General features: G+C 45.3%; 1 protein-coding gene across 1 annotated transcript in view; it reads right to left on the bottom strand.

Annotated features, from left to right (window-relative positions):
* Positions 1-19474, bottom strand: part of PDLIM1 (PDZ and LIM domain 1) — a 46053-nt gene that overhangs the window by 11015 nt on the left and 15564 nt on the right. Inside the window, exons 2-4 of the mRNA XM_025880856.2 lie at positions 18022-18173; positions 16039-16123; positions 11790-11992 (exon numbers count right to left, since the gene is read on the bottom strand). Of these exons, the coding sequence (XP_025736641.1) occupies positions 11790-11992; positions 16039-16123; positions 18022-18173 (440 nt within the window). The remainder of the gene's footprint in view (positions 1-11789; positions 11993-16038; positions 16124-18021; positions 18174-19474) is intronic.

The following is a 19474-nucleotide window of genomic DNA, read 5'->3' as shown; positions in this document are numbered from 1 at the left end:
AAGAAAGAATTCTGTAAGTGATTAAGGTTTCAAAAATATAATGGACATGACTGAGTCACCAGGGAAAAAAGTAGGAGGGGGCACTGAAAGTTACCATGTTCTTCTGAACCCAGTCTTTACCATTTAATAACAAAATACAAGCTTTCAATCAAACTCAACTCCTTCACAAAAACACACAAAAAACTCAACTCCTTTGGGCTAACTAGACTTTACACTCTTTGTTTCCTAGGTCTTGTTTCTCCCCGAGTCACACTTGGTGTGGAATGTTTAATGTTTTATTAACATGTTACTTACATGTTTCATATTTTCTCCCACTCTTTTAGCCCCGGACCCCCAGGCCTGTCCCCCATGAGAGCCAGGTATTCAAGGATGCCAGTGGTCCTTGGAATGAGAAGAAATTTCCAGTCAGCTCGTCTGGCAGAGGAGGATTCTGGAGGCTGAGCCTGCTGACCCTGTGTGACTCCCAGACCTGTCCTAGCCAAAGGAGCAGCTAGGGGGAAGGTCAGAAGGTCACAAAGGACCAGAGAACAGCAGCCCCCTGACTCTGGGACATGGATCCACACAGCAGCCCTGGGATGAAAGTCCGTTCTGTCGAAATAATGAGGTGGCCAGACTGGGGACATGAGGGGCTCTTTAATTTTTTTAAAAGCTGGAGCCAGCACCTGTGCAGCAACTTGATAATCCGTATATAAATCCCAACTAAAACAAGCAGGCCGTAAGAAAAAAAATCCCCACTGCTGATAAACCTTAATGGCACGTCTTCTCACATAGTCAATCAACTTTGGTTCCTCCCTAAAACAGCCTGTGTGTGTGTGACAAAGTCTGGGACAAAAAGGAGGATTACTTGAATTGTAAGAAGCATCCAGGCAGGGGGAAGATATTCTCTTCACAAAAATCTCTCTCCCAGGGGCGCCTGGGTGGCTCAGTCGGTTAAGCATCTGCCTTTGGCTCAGGTCAGGATCCCGGGGTCCTGGGATCGAGCCCCCTGTCGGGCTCCCTGATTACTGGGGAGCCTGCTTCTCCCTCTCCCTCTGCCCCTCCACCAGCTCGGACTCTCTCTCTCAAATAAATAAAATCTTAAAAAAAAAAAAAAACCCTCCCCCAGAAGATGAAGTAGACATATTTTTCCCTATTCCACCCACTAAGTACAACTAAAATCCCTGGACATCACATATACAAGGAACATGAGACTGGGAAGGAAGCAGAAGGCACACCAGATAGGGGGCTTGGAACCCAAGGAAGAACACCTTGGTGAGTTCCTGGAGTTCCCTTTCTGCCTCACAGATCCCAGACAAGAAGCTGAAGAGGCAGCAACCCAGAAAGGGCAATGAGTTCAGACAAAAGCTCCAAGGACCTGCTCTCTCTCTAACCAAATGACCGAGAAAGGGGCGGCCAGCCTGACGCAACACTGGGAGGTAAGAACCTTTCTCCTCCAGCCAATGTAGGAAGAGGCCTGTGGGAAGTCTAGCCTTCGACCCTCACCAGGCGGGGATGAGGCACCGCAGGGACCCTCTGGGGTGGCATCAGAAACTCAGTCGGAAGCCTGAGTTTCATCCCTATGCATACGTTCATAATAAGACCAAAAAGGCCTGGTGGGAAGTGAGGACCCTGACCACCACTAAGCAGTAACAAGGCCACCACTCACCTCCAGTGGTGGCAGTGGAGGCCGTGTGGGTCGGCAGACCTTTCGCTCCTGTCCAGGAGTGAGGAGTAGCCCTGAGTAACCTCAGGGGTCTCAGAGGCAGAGTGGGGAAACTGGACTCTACTCCCACCTTGGTGAAGACCACTCCTCAAGGTGGCCCATCACCTGCCTGGGGTCCCTGTCCATCACCCCCTCAAAGGCAGAGGCCAGCCAGCGGCCGTGGACAGGGCTCGTGGCTGGCTTCCCTCCCCCCCACTGCAGCCGGCACAAGTGACCCGCTGATGAGTCTTTCTACTTCCGTTTTGACCTTCCCCGGCAGCAGCAAAGCACTTTCATTCTCTGAGCTTTCATCGACGCAGCTGACTCTGCTTCCAGCCGGGGACCTGAGAACCCAAGTGCCCAGGAGGCTGACCACGAAAGGGAAAGAAAGAGGAGAGGGAGAGGTAACCTGGGGAGAATCACCCCTAAATTCACCCATATACCTGTTTTCTTTTTAAAAGGGAATGGGAATGAATGACACATGGGTGGATGGGTGGGCAGTGAGTGAGTGAATGTCACTGGCATACTTGACTTGCACTTGTAAGAGTGGCTTCAGCCCTACAGACGGAGTGGTTCAACTTGCTGAGAAAGATTGCTGGGGGCCACTGCCTGCCTCCTTGGACCTGGGAGGCGGCCTGGCGGGCTGGGTAGACAGAGCTCTGTTCCCCACAGATGACGCCGCGCTTGCGCACAGACCTATCCGTCTGCATTGGTACCCTGCACCGCCATCTGACGTTTGCTCTGTGGCCCTATCGGGCGTACTGTCCCTCTTCCCTAGAGGGTGGCAGCTTCTGAAAAAGCAGCCGAGGCTCAGAAGCCGGGGGGATTTGAAACTGGATACCCGAAAAAGGACTAGAGGACATGCTGATGGCAAATAAGCACGTGAAAAGATGTCTGACATCTTTACCCACTAGGGAAGTGCAAATTAAAACCACAATAAGATATTACTCATCCCCATGAGAATGGCTAAAACAAAAATAGTGACAGCACCAAACGCTAGAGAGGATATGGAAAAACTTGATTATTCAGACACTGTGGGTAGGAATGTAAAATGGTACACTCTGCAAAACAGTTTAGCAGTTTTATAAAATTAAACATGTACATGTAACTAACTACCTGGGCCTCTATTCCAAAGAGATAAAAATTTATGATTGCACAAAAATGTGTTCATAAATGTTTATAGCAGCGAGCTGAAAACAAGACACAACCCAAATGTCCTTCAATGGGTCAATGGTCAAACAATCTGTGGGACATCCATACCATGGAATAAAGCCAAATCAGGAAAGAACAACTAGACAGAAGATCAATAGGGAAACACAGGTAACTGAATCGCACTGTAGACCAATTGGACCTAACAGACATATAGAACACTGTACCCAAGAATAGCAGAATACACATTCTTCTCAAGTGCATATGGAATATTCTCCAAAAATATGTTAGGCCACAAAACAATCTTAAATTTAGGAAGACTGAAATCACCAAGTATCTTTTCTAACCATAATGGAATGAAAAAATCAATAGCAGAAGGAAAACTGGAAAATTAAAAAAAAAATTGGAAACTAAACAATACACTCCTGAACAACCAGTGGGACAAAGAAAAAATCGCAAAGGAAATTAGGAAGTATTTTGAGACAAATGAAAATGAAAAAAAAACAACATACTAAAAATTATGTAATGTGGCAAAAGCTAAGAGGGGACTTTACAGCAGTAAACACCTAATTAAAAAAGAAGAGAGCTCTAAGGGCGCCTAGAGAGCTCTAAGGGCGCCGGGTGGCTCAGTTGGTTAAGCGACTGCCTTCGGCTCAGGTCATGATCCTGGAGTCCCAGGATCGAGTCCCACATCGGGCTCCCTGCTCATCAGGGAGTCTGCTTCTCCCTCTGACCCTCTTCCCTCTTGTGCTCTCTCTCATTCTCTCTTTCTCAAATAAATAAATAAAATCTTTAAAAAAAAATAAAGAAGAGAGCTCTCAAATAAGCAAACTTTATACCTCAAGGGACAAGAAAAAAGAACTAAACTCAAAGTTGGCAGAAGGAAGAAAATAAGATTAGAGCAGAAACAAGCAAAATAGAGAAGAGAAAAACAATAGAAAACCATCATCAAAACTAAGTTTGTTTTTTTAAAAAAAATCAACAAGATTGACAAACTCTTAGCTAGACTAAGAAAAAGAGGGAAGACTCAAATAACAAAAAAAACAGAAATGAAAGAAGAGACATTACAGTGGATCTGATAGAAATAAAAAGGATCAAAAGACATTATTATGAACAATATGCACAAACTGGATAATCTAGAATAGATAAATTCCTAGAAACATACAACCTACCAAAATGAAATCATGAAAGGAAAAAATCTGAACAGACCTATAATAAATAACAAGATTGACTCAGTAATCAAAAGTCTACCAAGAACAAAAAACCCAGGACCAGATGGCTTCACTGGAGAATTCTACCAATTAAAGAAGAACTGACACCAGGGCACCTGGGTGGCTCAGCTGGTTGGGCGTCTGACTCAGGTCATGATCTCAGGGTTGTGGGATTGAACCCCATGTAGGGCTCCACACTCAGCAGGGCGTCTGCTTGGGATTCTCTCTCTCTCCTACCTCTCCCTCTGCCCCTTCCCCTCCCAAGCTCACGCGCTCTCGCTCTCTCTCTCAAATAAATAAATAAATCTTAAAAAAAGAAGACGAGGAAGTGAAACCAATCCTTCTCAAAGTCTTCCAAATAACTGAAGAGGAGGGAACACTTCCAAACTCATTCTATGAGGCCAGCATTACCCTGATACCAAAACCAGACAAAGGTACCACAGGAAAATAAAACTACAGACCAATATCTCTAATAGTATTGATGCAAAAATCCTCAGCAAACGGAATTCAACAGCACATTAAAAATGATTAATCACCCATGACTAAGTGGGATTTATTCCTAGAATGCAAAGATGACTCAACATACCAAAATCAATCAATGTAATAAGCATTATTACTTCATTAACAGAATGGAAGATAAAAACCACAAGGTCAGCTCAGTTGATAAAAAAACAAAACACATTTGACAAAATTCAACATACTCTCACGATAAAAACACTAAACAAATCAGGAATAGAAGGAAATCACTTCAACATAATAAAGGTCATGCATGACCAGCCCACAGCTAACATCATACTTAACGGTGAAAAACTAGAAGTTTTTCCTCCAAGCTCAGGAAAAAGACAAGGATGCCCACTCTCACCACTTCTGTTCAACATAGTACTGAAGTCCTAGCCTAGGCATTAGGCAAGAAAAGGAATAAAAATCATCCAAATTGGAAAGGAAGAAGGAATATTATCTCTGTTTACAAATGGCATGATCTTATACATAGAAAATCCTAAAGACCCACAAACAAAAATATCGTTATAATAAAGGAGTCCAGCAAAGCCGCAGGATACAAAATCAACACACGAAAATCAATTGTGTTTCTACACACTAACAATGAACAATCCACAAAGAAAATTAAGAAAACAATCCCATTTACAATAGCATCAAATGAATAAAATCTGTGAGAATAAACTTAAGCAAGGAGATGAAAAACTTGTACACTGAAAACTACAAAACACTGATGAAAGAAATTAAAGAGGACACAAACGAGTCCATGTTTATAGACTGGAATAATTAATAATGTTAAAATGTCTATATTACTGAAAGCAATCTACAGATTCAATGCAATCCCTATCAAAAACTCAATGGTGTTTTTTGCAGAAATAGGAAAAAGCATCCTGAAATTCATATGAAATCTCAAAAGGACCCCAAATGGCCAAAACAATCTTGAGAAAGCAAAGCAAAACTAGGTATATTTCCTGATGTCAAAACATATTACAAAGCTATAGTAATCAAAACAGTGTGGTACCTGCATAAAGACAGACATATAGACCATGGAAGAAAATATAGAGCCCAGAAAAAAAAAAAAAAAACCTGGTAAATATGGTCAAAATGATCTTTGATAAGGATGCCAAGAATATACAATGCAGAAAGGATAATCTCTTCAAAACTGGTTATCTGTATATAAAAGAATGAAAATGGACCTTTATCTCACCATATACAAAAATCAACTAAAAAAATGGATTAAAGACTTAATATAAGACCTGAAACCATAAAATCCTAGAAGAAAACATAGGGGTAAAGCTTTGGGACATCAGTCTTGGAAATGATTTCTTGAACATGATACCAAAGGCACAGGCAACAAAACCAAAATTAGACAAGTGGGAGTACATCAAACTAAAAAGCTTCTACATAGCAAAAGAAACAACAGGGTAAAGAGGCAATCTATGGAATAGGAGAAAATATTTGCTAACCATATATTTGATAAGGGGTTAATATCCACAGTATATAAAGAGTTCCTACAACTCCGTAACAAAAAAAAACAAAACAAAACAAAACCCAAATAACCTGATTTTAAAAACGGGCAAAGGACTTGAACAGACATTTCTCCAAAAAGATACATACTGGCCAGCAACCATATGAAAGGATACAGAATAGATGCTACAAAAATAAATAACTAATCCCCAAAAAAACCACAGAACCACAAATGTTGGTAAGGATGGAGAAATCGGAACCCCGTGCACTGTTGGTGGGAATGTAAAATAGCACAGCATTATAGAAAACGCTATGAAGGTTCCTCAAAAAATAAAAAATAAAATTACCATATAATCCAGCAATCCCATTTTGGTGTATCTTGCCAAAAGAATTAAAATCAAGATCTGAAAAAGATATTTGCACACTCATGTTCATTGCAACATTAGTCACAATTGCTGAGGGGTAGGATCAGCCTGTATGTCCACTGGCAGATGAATGGATAAAGAAAATGTGGTACATACAGACAATGGAGTCGGGTTCCTGAGCCTTAATAAAAAAGTCTTGTTGGGGCGCCTGGGTGGCTCAGTCGTTAAGCGTCTGCCTTTGGCTCAGGTCATGATCCCAGGGTCCTGGGACCCAGCCCCATATGGGGTTCCCTGCTCGGCAGGAAGCCTGCTCCTCCCTCTCCCACTCCCCCTGCTTGTGTTCCCTCTCTCACTGCGTCTGTGAAATAAATAAATAAAATCTTAAAAAAAAAAAAAAAGTCTTGTCACATGCTGCAACATGGATGAACCTTGACATTATGCTAAGTGAAATAAACCAGCCATAATATGACAAATACCACATGATTCTACTTATGTGAGGTACCTCAAGTAGTCACTCTTAGAAGCGGAGTGACTGGAGGGGCGCCTGGAGGGCTCAGTCAGGTAAGCATAAGACCCTTGATTTCAGCTCAGGTCATGATCTCAGGGTTGATTGACTGAGCCCACGTCAGGCTCCTCCTTGGGTGTGGAGCCTGCTTAAGATTCTCTCTCCCGCTCCCTCTGCCCAGAGGGGGAGGGGGAAGTTGGGCTGTTCAGTGGATACAGAATTTCAGTTTCGCAAGATGAAAAAGTTCTAGAGATCTGTTGCACAATGATGTGTATGTATATGTATGTTACCAGTCCTGTATACTTAAAAATGGTTAAGATGGTATATTTTAAGTGTTTTTTTACCACAATGAAAAAAAAAAATCCTTAGAACAGGAAAAAAAAGGGAACTATTGGTACATAAAACAACCTGAATAAATCGAATTTCCAGTGAATTATGCTGAGTAAAAAAAGCCAATTCCAAAAAGTCACCTCTTGTATGATTCCATTAATAGAACATTCTTGAAATAACAGAAGTATAGAAGTGGATAGCTTAGTAGCTGCCAGGGGTTAAGGAGGGTGCAGGAGTGGGGGGGAGTGGGTATGACCTAAAAGGACCACCCAAGGGACCCCTGTGGTGATAGAAATCTCCTGTCTTCCTCCTCCTAAGAATGTCAACATTCTTCTTTTGATAATGTGCTCTAGTTTTCAAGGTGGTACCACTGAGGGGAACTGGGTAAAGGGTATAGGGGACCTTTCTCCATTATCTACGATAACTGCATGTGAATCTACAATTACTTTAAAATAAAAAGTTTAATTAAACTTAAGAAACCTTTTCCACACATGAGAGAGGGCTAAACGCTAACTGGAAATAATACAGAGATTTTAGTACTTGGTGGTTATGTCAGTGGGGATGAAGGATGCAGGCTGACTCAGAAAAACTCTTCATGTCTGAGGTGCCTCAACTCGGTTACCCCATTGTCCACCAAAACATGCAGTATTGAGAAACCCTAGATAATCCTTTTTGGAAAGGGAGCCTAGCCAGAAGGCTCCCTGAGTTTTAGTCTTCAAAGGTCTAGATGTTGGACCTGTAATAAGAAACCAGAGGAGTAATTATGGTCCCCAGGAGAAGACAGAGGAACACCCAGACTCCAGAGCCAGTTTTCTGGGGGCCGTGGGCAAGTTTAGCTAGGGGGTAAACAGTCACCATCATGATAGAGATTTTCTTCTGATCCAGCTCTGAATGAGTCAGGGTTAATATAATCCCTCTGATATCATGTGAATAGAGAACAATGCATCCCTTTATTTCCACTGCACCTGCTTAGAAATATGCCCCATGAGTATACGGGGGGAGGGCGGGGACTGCCTGAGAACACAAGCTGCGAGAGCCAGTATCTTTAGACTACTGTGTTGGTTAAGGGAGTCCAGCCACCAGGCCACGAAGAGGCCACCACTCCATCAGGAAGGTGATGAACTGTACCGGTTGGCTGGACATTAGCGACAATGCTGGAAAGAAAGCAGTCTACTGGAAGTCATAGCAACATCTTCTCCAGAACTCTTATCCACATGCTTCTGCCCCTGTGGAGCCCCTAGTACTATGAAGTGGTGGGTGTGGAGTGCTCACAGGCAGTGAAATCAGTAATAACTGGCATTCACTGAGCACCCGTGCTGGGTGCTGACACGTCACCACCTTCTCTAAATAACCTGCTGCTGAGGCAGAAAGCACTACGTGTGCCTTAGAGGTGGGGAGGCTGTCACTGAAGTTAACATGGTCTGCCCTAGGTAGGAGGCCTACCTGGAATTCACCGGCCCTCTATCTACAAGGCTTGTACCTTTAGGAAAGTACAAAGCGGCATCACATCTACAGGGAAATCCAGACCGTCAATCACCAGAAAATGACCAGAGCCCTTCAGGTCAGCTGAAAGAGGTCAGAGGGCCGGTGAACGATTTCGGTTGAACAGAGCAAAACTTCCTTCACCCACATGGTACACAACGGGCACTCAATAAATGACTGTTAAGCTGAACTGGCCCCAAAGGCTGTCCCACTCAGCTTTGTGTGTCCTGGGATGCCAGGCAGCAGATGGTACCCTCTTGCCTGCCATCCCAGTTTAATTTGGAAACAGCAATGCTGTTTTCTTGTCACATGGGGACGTGGCCCAGGGATGCCCAACGAGACAGGGAGCCACACACACACACTAGGCTGCTTTGAAGTGCAGGGGACAAAGAAACTCAAAAGTGGGCCCCAGGGAATCGGTGATGACCTCAGACACAAAGTATGAAGTGAGCCAATTCTGGAACCTCGGTGAATGTTACAGACTAAACAGTGGGAGTGAGTGAGCGCTTGGGACTTCTGCTGACTGAGCGAGCAAGCAAGCTACCCGGCGGCTGCCGGCCACGCAGGAGAGTCTCTCTCTGCTGAGAATGCACAAGTGAGCCTCCCCAAAGCAGGCTGGTAAGCAGAACCCCACGATGGGCAGCATGGCCCCTGCGGGCCCTGCCTCTGCCATGGGCTGCTGGACTTCCCACTGTTTCTGGATTTATCCTCAGAGTCTGGGATGAGGCAGAATCCCGGCCCCCTGTGCTGAGAAAATGTGGAAGGACAGCCTTGATATCAAGACGACGCAGCGCCTGCTGCAGCCAGAGGTCTGCGATAGGAGGGGATAGGGGCTGGAGGAAAGGCTTGCAAGTGTCCAGACAGTTTCAGACTTAATTGTTTCAGATTGGAGTGGGGGGAGCAGGTGGGGAGCCTGAGGGAAGAAAGAAGACATTAATGAAGGAAAAACCGCCAAAGCCCAACTAAAAATACTTCCCAGGCACATATTTCTCCCAATGCATAGCAGTTCTTTCAATTAAGGATGTGTCATTTCCTGGGTTATTAAATCCAGATCATGGAACATTCCACTCTGGGATAGTAAAAGAGGGTCACGTTCTCAGCCTCCCCCAGTACCAAAGCAGCAAAGAACAGGGATCATGGCCCGTGGTGTTTCGGCTACTCGGCTCCCCATGAGGCTGCCTGAGAGAAAGCTTCCCCCGGGGCATGTTCGTGGAAAGCCCGGGGGGCCCAGCACAACATTCTTTCTCAGGTACCCCCAAATGCCCCCGGAGTCACCTGGAAGGGTATCGTCCTCCCAAGCCACTAAGGCCCCGCAGGAATCAGAATTTGAGGGAAGCAGCAGCATTAGTGGCCCTCTTGCCTTAGTTACTACACTAAATGTCAGTAACCTTGAATATCTTGTAAAGCCAAAGTCACGCAGCAAAGAGTCTCTCCTTCTAGACTCTAAGAAACTTAAAGGAAATCGCAGAGCCTTTCAGCGCTGGGCACAGGGACCTGCATGCAGTGGGTGCCCAATAACGTCTGTCTCCCTCTTCTGGGGAGAGGGCGACTATCTGCATGGTCTGGTGAGGAGCCCTTGAGGGGTCCCCACGACAGCCCTTTCCACACATTTAAGTCGTCTGGAACCTCCCGTGCCTTAACCTCTCCTAACCTGCGTCTGAAGTAATGGGTTTGCAATTTACTCACCCGAAGAGCTGGGCAGATGCTTGTTAAAGGTGAGTCAGGGAGAAACTGAACAGCAAACGGGCTTCAGAGGGAATACAACAAGAACTGAGGATTCCAAGTGGGAAAGATGCTCCGAGATCAGACGAGGTTTGGACCACATGGTATTTTCCAACCAGTTTGACTGTCACCAACATTTAAAAATCAGGTCTCAGATTTAAAAAACGGCTTTCTGGCTTCCGTGAAATTAATCAGCAGAAATTAATGAATGAGCAGCGCTGCTGCAGCCACTCTGGGCTGCCCACGGGCCACTCTGCCCTCCGCCGTCTGCACTCTGAGCTCCGTCCTTATCTTCCCTCCCACCTTTGGGCAGGTGAGGGGGCAACACACGACCTAGTCCATCATCTTTTCACTCACAGAGAACTGGTCCCACCTCCTCTTCTCCTTCCTCAAACCCGGGTCCTTTGCTATGGGCTGTGGTATCCCCAGTGTTTCTGGATTCATCTTCAAAGAGTCTGGGATGGGGCACCTGGGTGGCTCAGTCGGGTAAGCATGCCACTCTCGATCTCAGCTCAGGTCTTGATCTCAGGGTCATGAGTTCAAGCCCCGCGTTGGGCTCCACGCTGGGGGTGGAGCCTACTTCAACCAACCAACCAAAGAGTCTGGGATGGAGCAGACACTGGGCCCCCTCTGCTGGGAAGCCCAGTGTCTGCTCCATCCCAGACTCTTTGGTTGCCCTTCCTGTTAGAGGGAGTTCCTCCATGCGGATAAAGACTTAGAGGCAACTGTGGCCAAATGGCTGGTGACAGGAGGGTACATGCCTCCCTAGCCCTGAGAAAGAGGCTTCCTTAGACCTCTCCACCCTGTCCACCTGCAGTGCCCCCACCCCGCCTCTGCCCCCGATCAGAACCTGTACCGACAGACACACATTTATATCCTCACAAACTTCTCTTCTATTGTTTCCACTGGGGCCACTCTGGGGAAAAAAAGCAAATGCTCGTTCACAAAAACTGCATCATGAAGTACCTGTCCCTTGCTCAGACCAGATGGTGAACACAAGGAGAAGCCCCAAACTATAAATACAAAAGAATGTCTCAGAAATCAGTAGGGCTGCCAAAGAAGGAAGATGATCCCAGAGAAAATGACAATGACCCGAGAAATCCAGAAAATAAGAACACAGGTCTCGGTGAATACTTGATTCAGCTGTGCTAGGCACAGCACGAGGCATTTTACACATTACTTCTTATGTTCACAACAACCCTACAAGGCAGGTGGTATTTGCCCCTTTTTAGAAATAAGGAAAGCACGGTGCTAAAGGAGACAGTTTTTTCTCTGGACTTGAGGAGGCTCAACCTCCCGTCCACCTGTCTGGGCGCACCTGGCCCTGCTGTGAACGGCCGTTTCCAGGACCGGCCTGTAGGGGGAATTCAAGGGCTACTTACGCTCTGCCGTCGTCCGTCTCCAGCCCGGCCGCTGCTGTCTTTGACTCCAAGGCGTTGTTGAAGTTGGAGATGTTTTCAGAGGAATAGAGGCCAGCTGGGTTGTTGTACTGGTTTGTGATGACCCTGGGGGCAGAGCTGGAGGCCGCCGAGGCGGTAAAGGGCACGGCACTCCGGTTGTGGGCACTGCCTATGTGCAGGACCTCCTGTCGGCAGAGATCAGAGGAGAAATCAAGGGGGCGCTCAGTGCACACCCCTCGAGGGGCAGTGCAGGCTGAGTGCCAGAAAGAAAGCCACAGGGGCCCTGGGTCAACACCAAACTTCAGCGGAGGGGCTCTGATAGGCCCACTAGACACTCAGGCAATGAGCGGGGAAGCTTCAAGATGGGCGAGGGTGCAGTTTCGCTCGCCAGCAACGCCTTCTGCTTCTTCCCTGAGGCCCAGTCAGGCCTGGTCTGCTGCTGGGCACCTCCGGGCATTACACCCCTAGATGCCTTGGGCCATCATGGTCCAAGCTGGAGCTGATACACCCTTTCAGGGCACATTCCAGAGGGATTACAGTACAAGGAGGAGAACAGAAGTCACTTGCGTCAGTGTGGAGCAGGAGACGATTAAAAGGTGGAGACAAATTCCCTAGGATCCAACAGGTCAGACAAGCAAGATAAGAAGCCTTGGGGCCACCGGACGAAGCAGCTGCTGAGGAGGCAGAGGTGGCTCAGTGCTCTGGCCGGAAGGGATACAAGGAGCTGGGGATCTGCGGTTTCTTGCAGGAGAAGGCCAAGGCTCAGCAGAGGGAAGGCTAGGAGCTTCCTGTTAGAGGGGCGTGCCCAGGAGTTCCTCCGTGCTCAGCTCCCTCCTTCTGTAAGGTGAGACAGCACCCTCCACCCCCTCCCTGGACTGCCAGGAGCCCTGGATAATTCCTACAGCTACAATAGCTCAGAGCTTCTTTACAAACACCCCCGCCCCCGACACCTTTTAAACTAACATTCCTGTTCCTAAAAGTCATGACTTTTCTGACAATGCAATTAGAAAGGTGCTTTCTGTGTGAACATTCTGGACCAACCCCACAGCACCGTCTATGCAGCGACTAAAATCGACCTGCACCCTATTTTCTGGGGCGTACTGAACCCTGGTCTCTTTCTTAACACCCAGGCCCAGAACAGCTCGCCCCGAAAGAGTTCTGGTCTTCTGTTGCTCTTCCTTTTCCCCCCTCCTCTCTTTTTTCCACCAAAACTTCAAGTCTTTCACGCTTTCTTAGAAAACACGACAATGAAAAGTAACAGCTTAATTCACTGTGTACTGATTTAAATAAAAGTCAAGGAAATATTTTTATGATTGAGATTTCTTTTTCACTATTCAGATAGGCTTCCTTTTTAACAAGTTGTAACCAGTGAGGTTTTAATGTAGAAATCACATTGAGTTCACTTTGTCCACTTAGGACAAAAGCTAAGTACACAGAGATCACTCCCAAAAAAGGGGAAGTATAATTAGTTAAGAAAATAACTTTAGCAGCAATCAAAGCATGGTTAAGTAAAGTTTATGGCACAACTACTGTGAGGAATAATATACAGTCATTAACAGCAGGGGATCTGCACATCGGTGGTGGCCTGGGACTTTGGTACAGTTCTGTTCTCTCCACAGCAGTTCCTCAGAGCAGCACAAGATGCTGAGCACCAAGGAAGATTCCTAGTTTTCGGTCTTGGCTCAATTTTCCCCAGCCACTTCCTGTTTGGCCCTGGGCAAGTGAGAGCTCTCTGAGCCCATTTCTCATCTTTACATTGAAGTCAATACAGCCTTCTCTCAACAGGGACTTGGTGTGACATGTTAGCGTAGCAAGCACAGTGATGGGCAAACAGCAGACCTTCGACCAGCGTCCGGTCCCTTCTCCCTCCCTAGAAACACATTTCCATTGAGAATGGAAGTCAATAGAAAATTATTCTGGTTGGAAATTCTGATTTTTCATTTTATAGAGAATCTTCGGAGTATGTATCTGTTTTGTACATGAAAGGAATTATCTCTAACCCCATGTGAATACTAGTCTTTCCAGAAGTCAGGCGGTTAATTCAGGGCCTGCCTTTTGAAAGGGATGATGTAATTGTTTGGGCTTTGTATTTATCAGTCTCCAAGGAAACTCAATAATGAGGAAATATAAACTAGGTGTGTAACTACTCTGACCTCAGATAAGCTGGGGTGGCGGTTGGCATTACATGAACTAACAGATCTTTTAATTATAGATGAACTCTGCTCTTACTCATTCCTTTATTTTAGAATGACGGGAAGTGGAAGGTTTTGGAAAAAGGAGAGTGGGAAGTTTTTCATAGGAACAAAGAATTACTGGAATCAAAAGAAAAATATACTCAAGTTGGATGCTAAAATATTTGTAAAGAATTTTTTAAATTCTTTTTTTAAGTAAGAGAACTACCTTCAAAATATTAATACAGGGACCGGATTATATGTTTATGATGAAAACTCAAGCATAAGACATAGAAAAAGTGTAACTGTAGTATTACCTTATTTGAGTAACAATAAGATTTTTGGTAGACCAAATTAAAACAAAATCACTCTCATAAAATATATGAGAGCTTAACACACTGAAACTTAACATTTATAGTAAATTCAGCAAAGTGACTAAGAACTTCTCGGGAAATTGGAAATAACAATGGCATGTTTAAAATTAGTTTGTATGGGGCACCTGCCTGGCTCATTTGGAAGAGCCTGCAACTCCTGATCGTGGGGTTGTGAGTTTGAGCCCCATGTTGGGTGTAGAGATTACTAAAAAAATAAAAAATAAAAAAAAATACATATCTATATAAACTTTTAAAAAATAATAAAAAATAAAATTAGTTTGCAAAACTGTTGGTTTACAGACTGAGTGCCACTCTATCAGCTTTCCTTACAGGAGCTGTACAGAGTAACATGTTCATGCCGGTTTTGAAATGCCAGATGCAAAATGGTCCTTAATGTAACTCTTAGGATTTCTTGAGTATGATTTTTATCATATTAAGGAAAAAAAAATGTTGTAGGACAACATCTCAGAAATTCTAATGGATACCTTTGAGAAAATCTGACTTTTAAACAACCACTCAATTTATCCACACGATGCACTCCATGAGTTCATTTTTTTTTCCATATTTTCATAGAAGTTTCTGTCATGCATAAAGGATAACTACCTGTTACCTTTTTATTTTATCTTGATTCACCATAAAAAGTAAGTAGTGTCCCAAATTTAGAAAAAAGTTAAAGTTCAAATCTTCAATTGGGGTTAAATATATAACAATCACAAACCAGTCTAAGAGAAGTTTTCAGAAGCCATTATCAATTTATTAACTTTTTTAAAGATTTTTGTATTTTTAAGTAATCTCTACACCCCGAGATCAAGAGTTGCATGTTCCACTGACTCAGTCAGGCCCCGCTATTTATTAACTTATTATTAATAATTCATTAATGTATCCAAGACACATACTTGGTAAAAAGGAGCAGGCCAGGATGAGAAATTTTACAAAAATGTTCTAAACATGCTAAAGTTTTTTCCCCTTATTTCAAAAGAATACCCATTCATTGTAGGTAATTTAGGAGATGCAATTAAGGAAGAAAGAAATAAAATCACTTGTAATCTAACTACTGCGAGACTTGTTTACAAATATGGAATCTTCAGAGAGCCTCTTGTCCTCAGAAATTGTTTGGCTGACAAATTGGGACACCGACTGCCTAGCACGGTCTCAGTCTGAACTGCCACTTTATTCTGAGACTTTGGGGTCTCACCAGAAGTCTCACTTCTACAGAGATGAGAGAGTTCCAGCGGAAGGCTCATGGAAACCAGAGTGGGGCCCAGGGAGGAGAGGTGAGGTAACCATCACGTCTTGCCTCTTGGCTCCAGGCCTCAGGACCTAACACTTGTTTTCTCCCTGGTTTGATTCGTGTGAATCTGAGATCCACGGTGAGCTGAGCCAGCTCCCTGACGTCACCGCGGTCCTTCACCCTATTCCGTGCAGGAAGGCGGCCCCTCACTTCCTGTATCCCTTCTCCTGCTCTGCGTCCAGGGCCAGTGTCCCTGCCCCGGGGGTTTTCCAGCTCTGTCCACGCCGCACTCCCTTACGGGAAGGAGCGAACAGGAGCCAGGTCCCCATGGTGTCAGCGGCGGGCTCTCCTGGCCTCAGCCCAGGCCGCCAGGGCTGGAGAATCGGGGGTGTGCTAAGCCGTGTGGAAGGCAGAGAAGGCAGAAGCGGTGGAGGCAATGGTGAACAAGTACTTACCTGGGGTTCAGAGGCTAAATTCATCTTGTATGGATGACGTCTCCCTTCCTCTGTCACCAGGGGAGACCAGATTTTTTGTTCAGATCTGCAACAGATTGCCAAAGCTATTGTTCCATTCATGCTAAATAATATATACTAAAATCCAGAAAAGGCCCCCTCTTAGGGCCTGAGTTCTGGCCTCTGAACTAGGGCTCTGCCACCCGCCTTCCCCTCCGTTTGCCAATAGGATGACATCTTGTCCGGTGGCGGCCCGCACTCAGCCCAGAGGGGCTCCCCATGTGGCTCAGACCTCTTCCAGCCTCACCCTCTCTTACTATACTGTGTCACGGCCCCCAGCACACCGGCCTGCGCCCCGCTCCCCGCTCCTGAGCAGCCTCATGCTGCCGCACTTCGGTCAGGATGGACCGAGCTCCTCCTTTCCCTCCCCCAGTGTTCCTGAGCCAGACCAGGTAACCAACTTATTCTTCGTGAAGTGTGGCTGGCCCAAATAAAAGGGATGCCTCTCTTCTTGCGCATGCAAAGGATTTCTTTGTACTGATCACACATCAACAACCTCAGTCTAGTCCTGGCTTTCATTGGTGTAGTTTTTTCCCTCTCCAAGAGCGAGAGAATATTTATGCCTATCCTGTATGGTGAGAGAGCCAAGCATGGTACCAGACTGACACGAGAGACACCTGTTGAATTCACTGGCAAATGAGTAAAAAAAATAATGAATGAATGTCTTAGAAAAGGTCTGGACTCAGATTGAAATGGAGATGAGAATGAGGGACAAATGTGCTTTTGAGGGGATAGAAAAGAATGGTGTAGGGCACCTGGCTGGCTCAGTAGGTAGACCATGTAACTCTTGATCTCAGGGTCATGAGTTCAAGTCCAATGTTGGGTGCAGAGCCTACTTAAAAAAAAAAAAAAAGGGTGCACCTCCTATGGGGCCAGGGCTCTGAAGTATACAAATATTCAGACCTCCTGCCTCACACTTGGTCCTCCTGCCAGTCCTGTGGCAGAAGGTAGAAAAAGTGATAAACATATTTCATAGATAAGAATCTGAACAAAGGGTTCATGATGAAGAGCAGTAAAGGCTAAAGTTAATGGCATTAAACAGCAGGTTAACAGAAGATCAGAATGAAGAATGTGAATTTTTTTTTTAAAGATTTTGTTTATTTATTTGACACACAGAGAGAGAGCACAAGCAGGGGAAGCAGCAGAGGGAGAAGGAGAAGCAGTTTCCCTGCCGAGCAGAGAGCCCAATGTGGGGCTCAATTCCAAGACCCCGAGATCATGACCTGAGCTGAAGGCAGACGCTTAACTGACTGAGCCACCCAGGCGCCCTGAAGAATGTGCACTTGATCCAACAGGAAAGAGGGAGCTGGTAAAAGTTAAACCAAAGCTCTCCTGAAATCATGCCCTTGCAGGACCCCTCCAAGACTAAACGGAAGCAGAATGGGAATTCTACCCCAGTTCCAATTCCCAATGCCCTCTCCTCACACAGCAACCCATTGAGAACACTCAACTCTCCTTCTTGTAGTGCACTTAAGCTCACAGGCAGCATTCTGTGCATTCTGTGTAAGGGGTTGCCGTCTCTCTCTGCTACTGTAACCTCCTGGTGCCTACCCCCTGCTTGGTGTGGTTGTGGTACGAGCAGCATCCTCAGTACATTCTCAGTGATTTCCAGGAAGAAATTTTCATTTCATTTTACCTGACAATACTTAACTGACTTTACTTCCTCAAAGTTTTGGTTGGTTATGTTGGAGCAAGTGAAAATGCAGAGCTCCTACAGAAAGACACCCACACTATAAGAAAGCACTGGGAAAATTCGAGAGAAAAGCACGCAACCTGGGAAAATCTCAATCCTATAGACCCACCGGCCTGGGCCTGTCCGCAGCACACACACAGCAGAGCTGGGGCTCCGGGGCATCTGAGGCAGGTGGGGCCGACCTGCCCACATGCAGCTTCCCGTTGAGCGCAGAGCATTTCCATGGGCCTTACCTGGTGACTGTGAGAGTCATGTTGTCTGTGCAACCCTTGATTTTGTTCTGGGCTTCCAAGTGTGTCATACTGCTGGTATTTTCCCCATCGATGGCGGTGATCACATCTCCAATGCATAAGTTAGCTATTGCAGCCTTGCTTCCAGGAGTGACCTGGACAAAAAGAAAGAGCAGGTCAGTTACTCTTTGTCTCCAAGGAAACCACTGAGTAAGTTACCACTGGGGGACGTATTCACTGATGTGGATCAGAGCATCTGAAAAGTAAAAAGGGCGGAAATCGTAAGTTTCAATAATAACAGTCCTTTAGATCCACATAACACATTACAGGTCACAAAGAGTCCTTTTCTTTCTTTTTTTTTTTTTTTTAAGATTTTATTTATTTGGGGCGCCTGGGTGGCTCAGTTGGTTCGGCAACTGCCTTCGGCTCAGGTCATGATCCTGGAGTCCTGGGATCGAGTCCCGCATCGGGCTCCCTGCTCAGCGGGGAGTCTGCTTCTCCCTCTGACCCTCCCCCCTCTCATGTGCTCTCTCTCTCTCTCTCTCTCTCATTCTCACTTTCTCAAATAAACAAATAAAAATAAAATCTAAAAAAAAATAAATTGTTAAAAAAACAAAAAGATTTTATTTATTTGACAGAGAGAGAGACAGCAAGAGAGGGAACACAAGCAGGGGGAGTGGGAGAGGGAGAAGCAGGCTTTCCGCCGAGCAGGGAGCCCGATGTGGGACTCGATCCCAGGACCCTGGGATCATGACCTGAGCCGAAGGCAGACGCTTAACAACTGAGCCACCCAGGCGTCCCACAAAGAGTCCTTTTCTATGTACCATGCCATTGGGTTCTTACAACAACCTTCTAAGAAAGGACACATATCAGTCCCTATTTTAGAGACCAGGACACGGAGGCTGAGAAAGATCTGTGATTTACCTGGGATCACCCAACTAGTATATCACTATATTACTAGCAATCCAACTAGTATATTTACGGAGCCAGGATCCAGAACACTTAAGCCCAGAACCTAAAATAAGTTACCAAGTACATTAAAAACACACATGTAGAGAACATTACATACAGCAACAGCCTATTTCTGTAAAAATCTTATTTAAGCACAGAAAAACCTGGAACACTGCACATAAAATTGTTCACAGTTACACATTTCTGTAGTGTTTTTGTTTTTTTACAATGATCTTGAATTAGTCTTGTAATTAAAAAAAGGAATAAAGGGGAGAATTCTACCAAACAATTAAAGAAGAATTGACACCAGGGCACCTGGGTGGCTCAGTTGGTTGGGCATCTGACTCTTGATTTCAGCTCAGATCACAATCTCTGTCATGAGTTCAAGCCCTGTGTTGGGCTCCACACTGGGCATGGAGCCTACTTAAAAAGAAAAAAAAAAAGCAATGAAGAATATTTTAAAATACAGTAGTGTGGCTCACACTGGTCCATCTCTTCCCACCTT

Source organism: Callorhinus ursinus, unplaced genomic scaffold (assembly GCF_003265705.2).
Source record: "Callorhinus ursinus isolate GAN/ISIS: 27379988/994484 unplaced genomic scaffold, GSC_fseal_2.0 scaffold20, whole genome shotgun sequence".
NCBI classification, from domain to species: domain Eukaryota; kingdom Metazoa; phylum Chordata; class Mammalia; order Carnivora; family Otariidae; genus Callorhinus; species Callorhinus ursinus.
The sequence above is the reverse complement of the archived record's forward strand: the minus strand, read 5'-3'. Positions and strand labels throughout refer to the sequence as shown.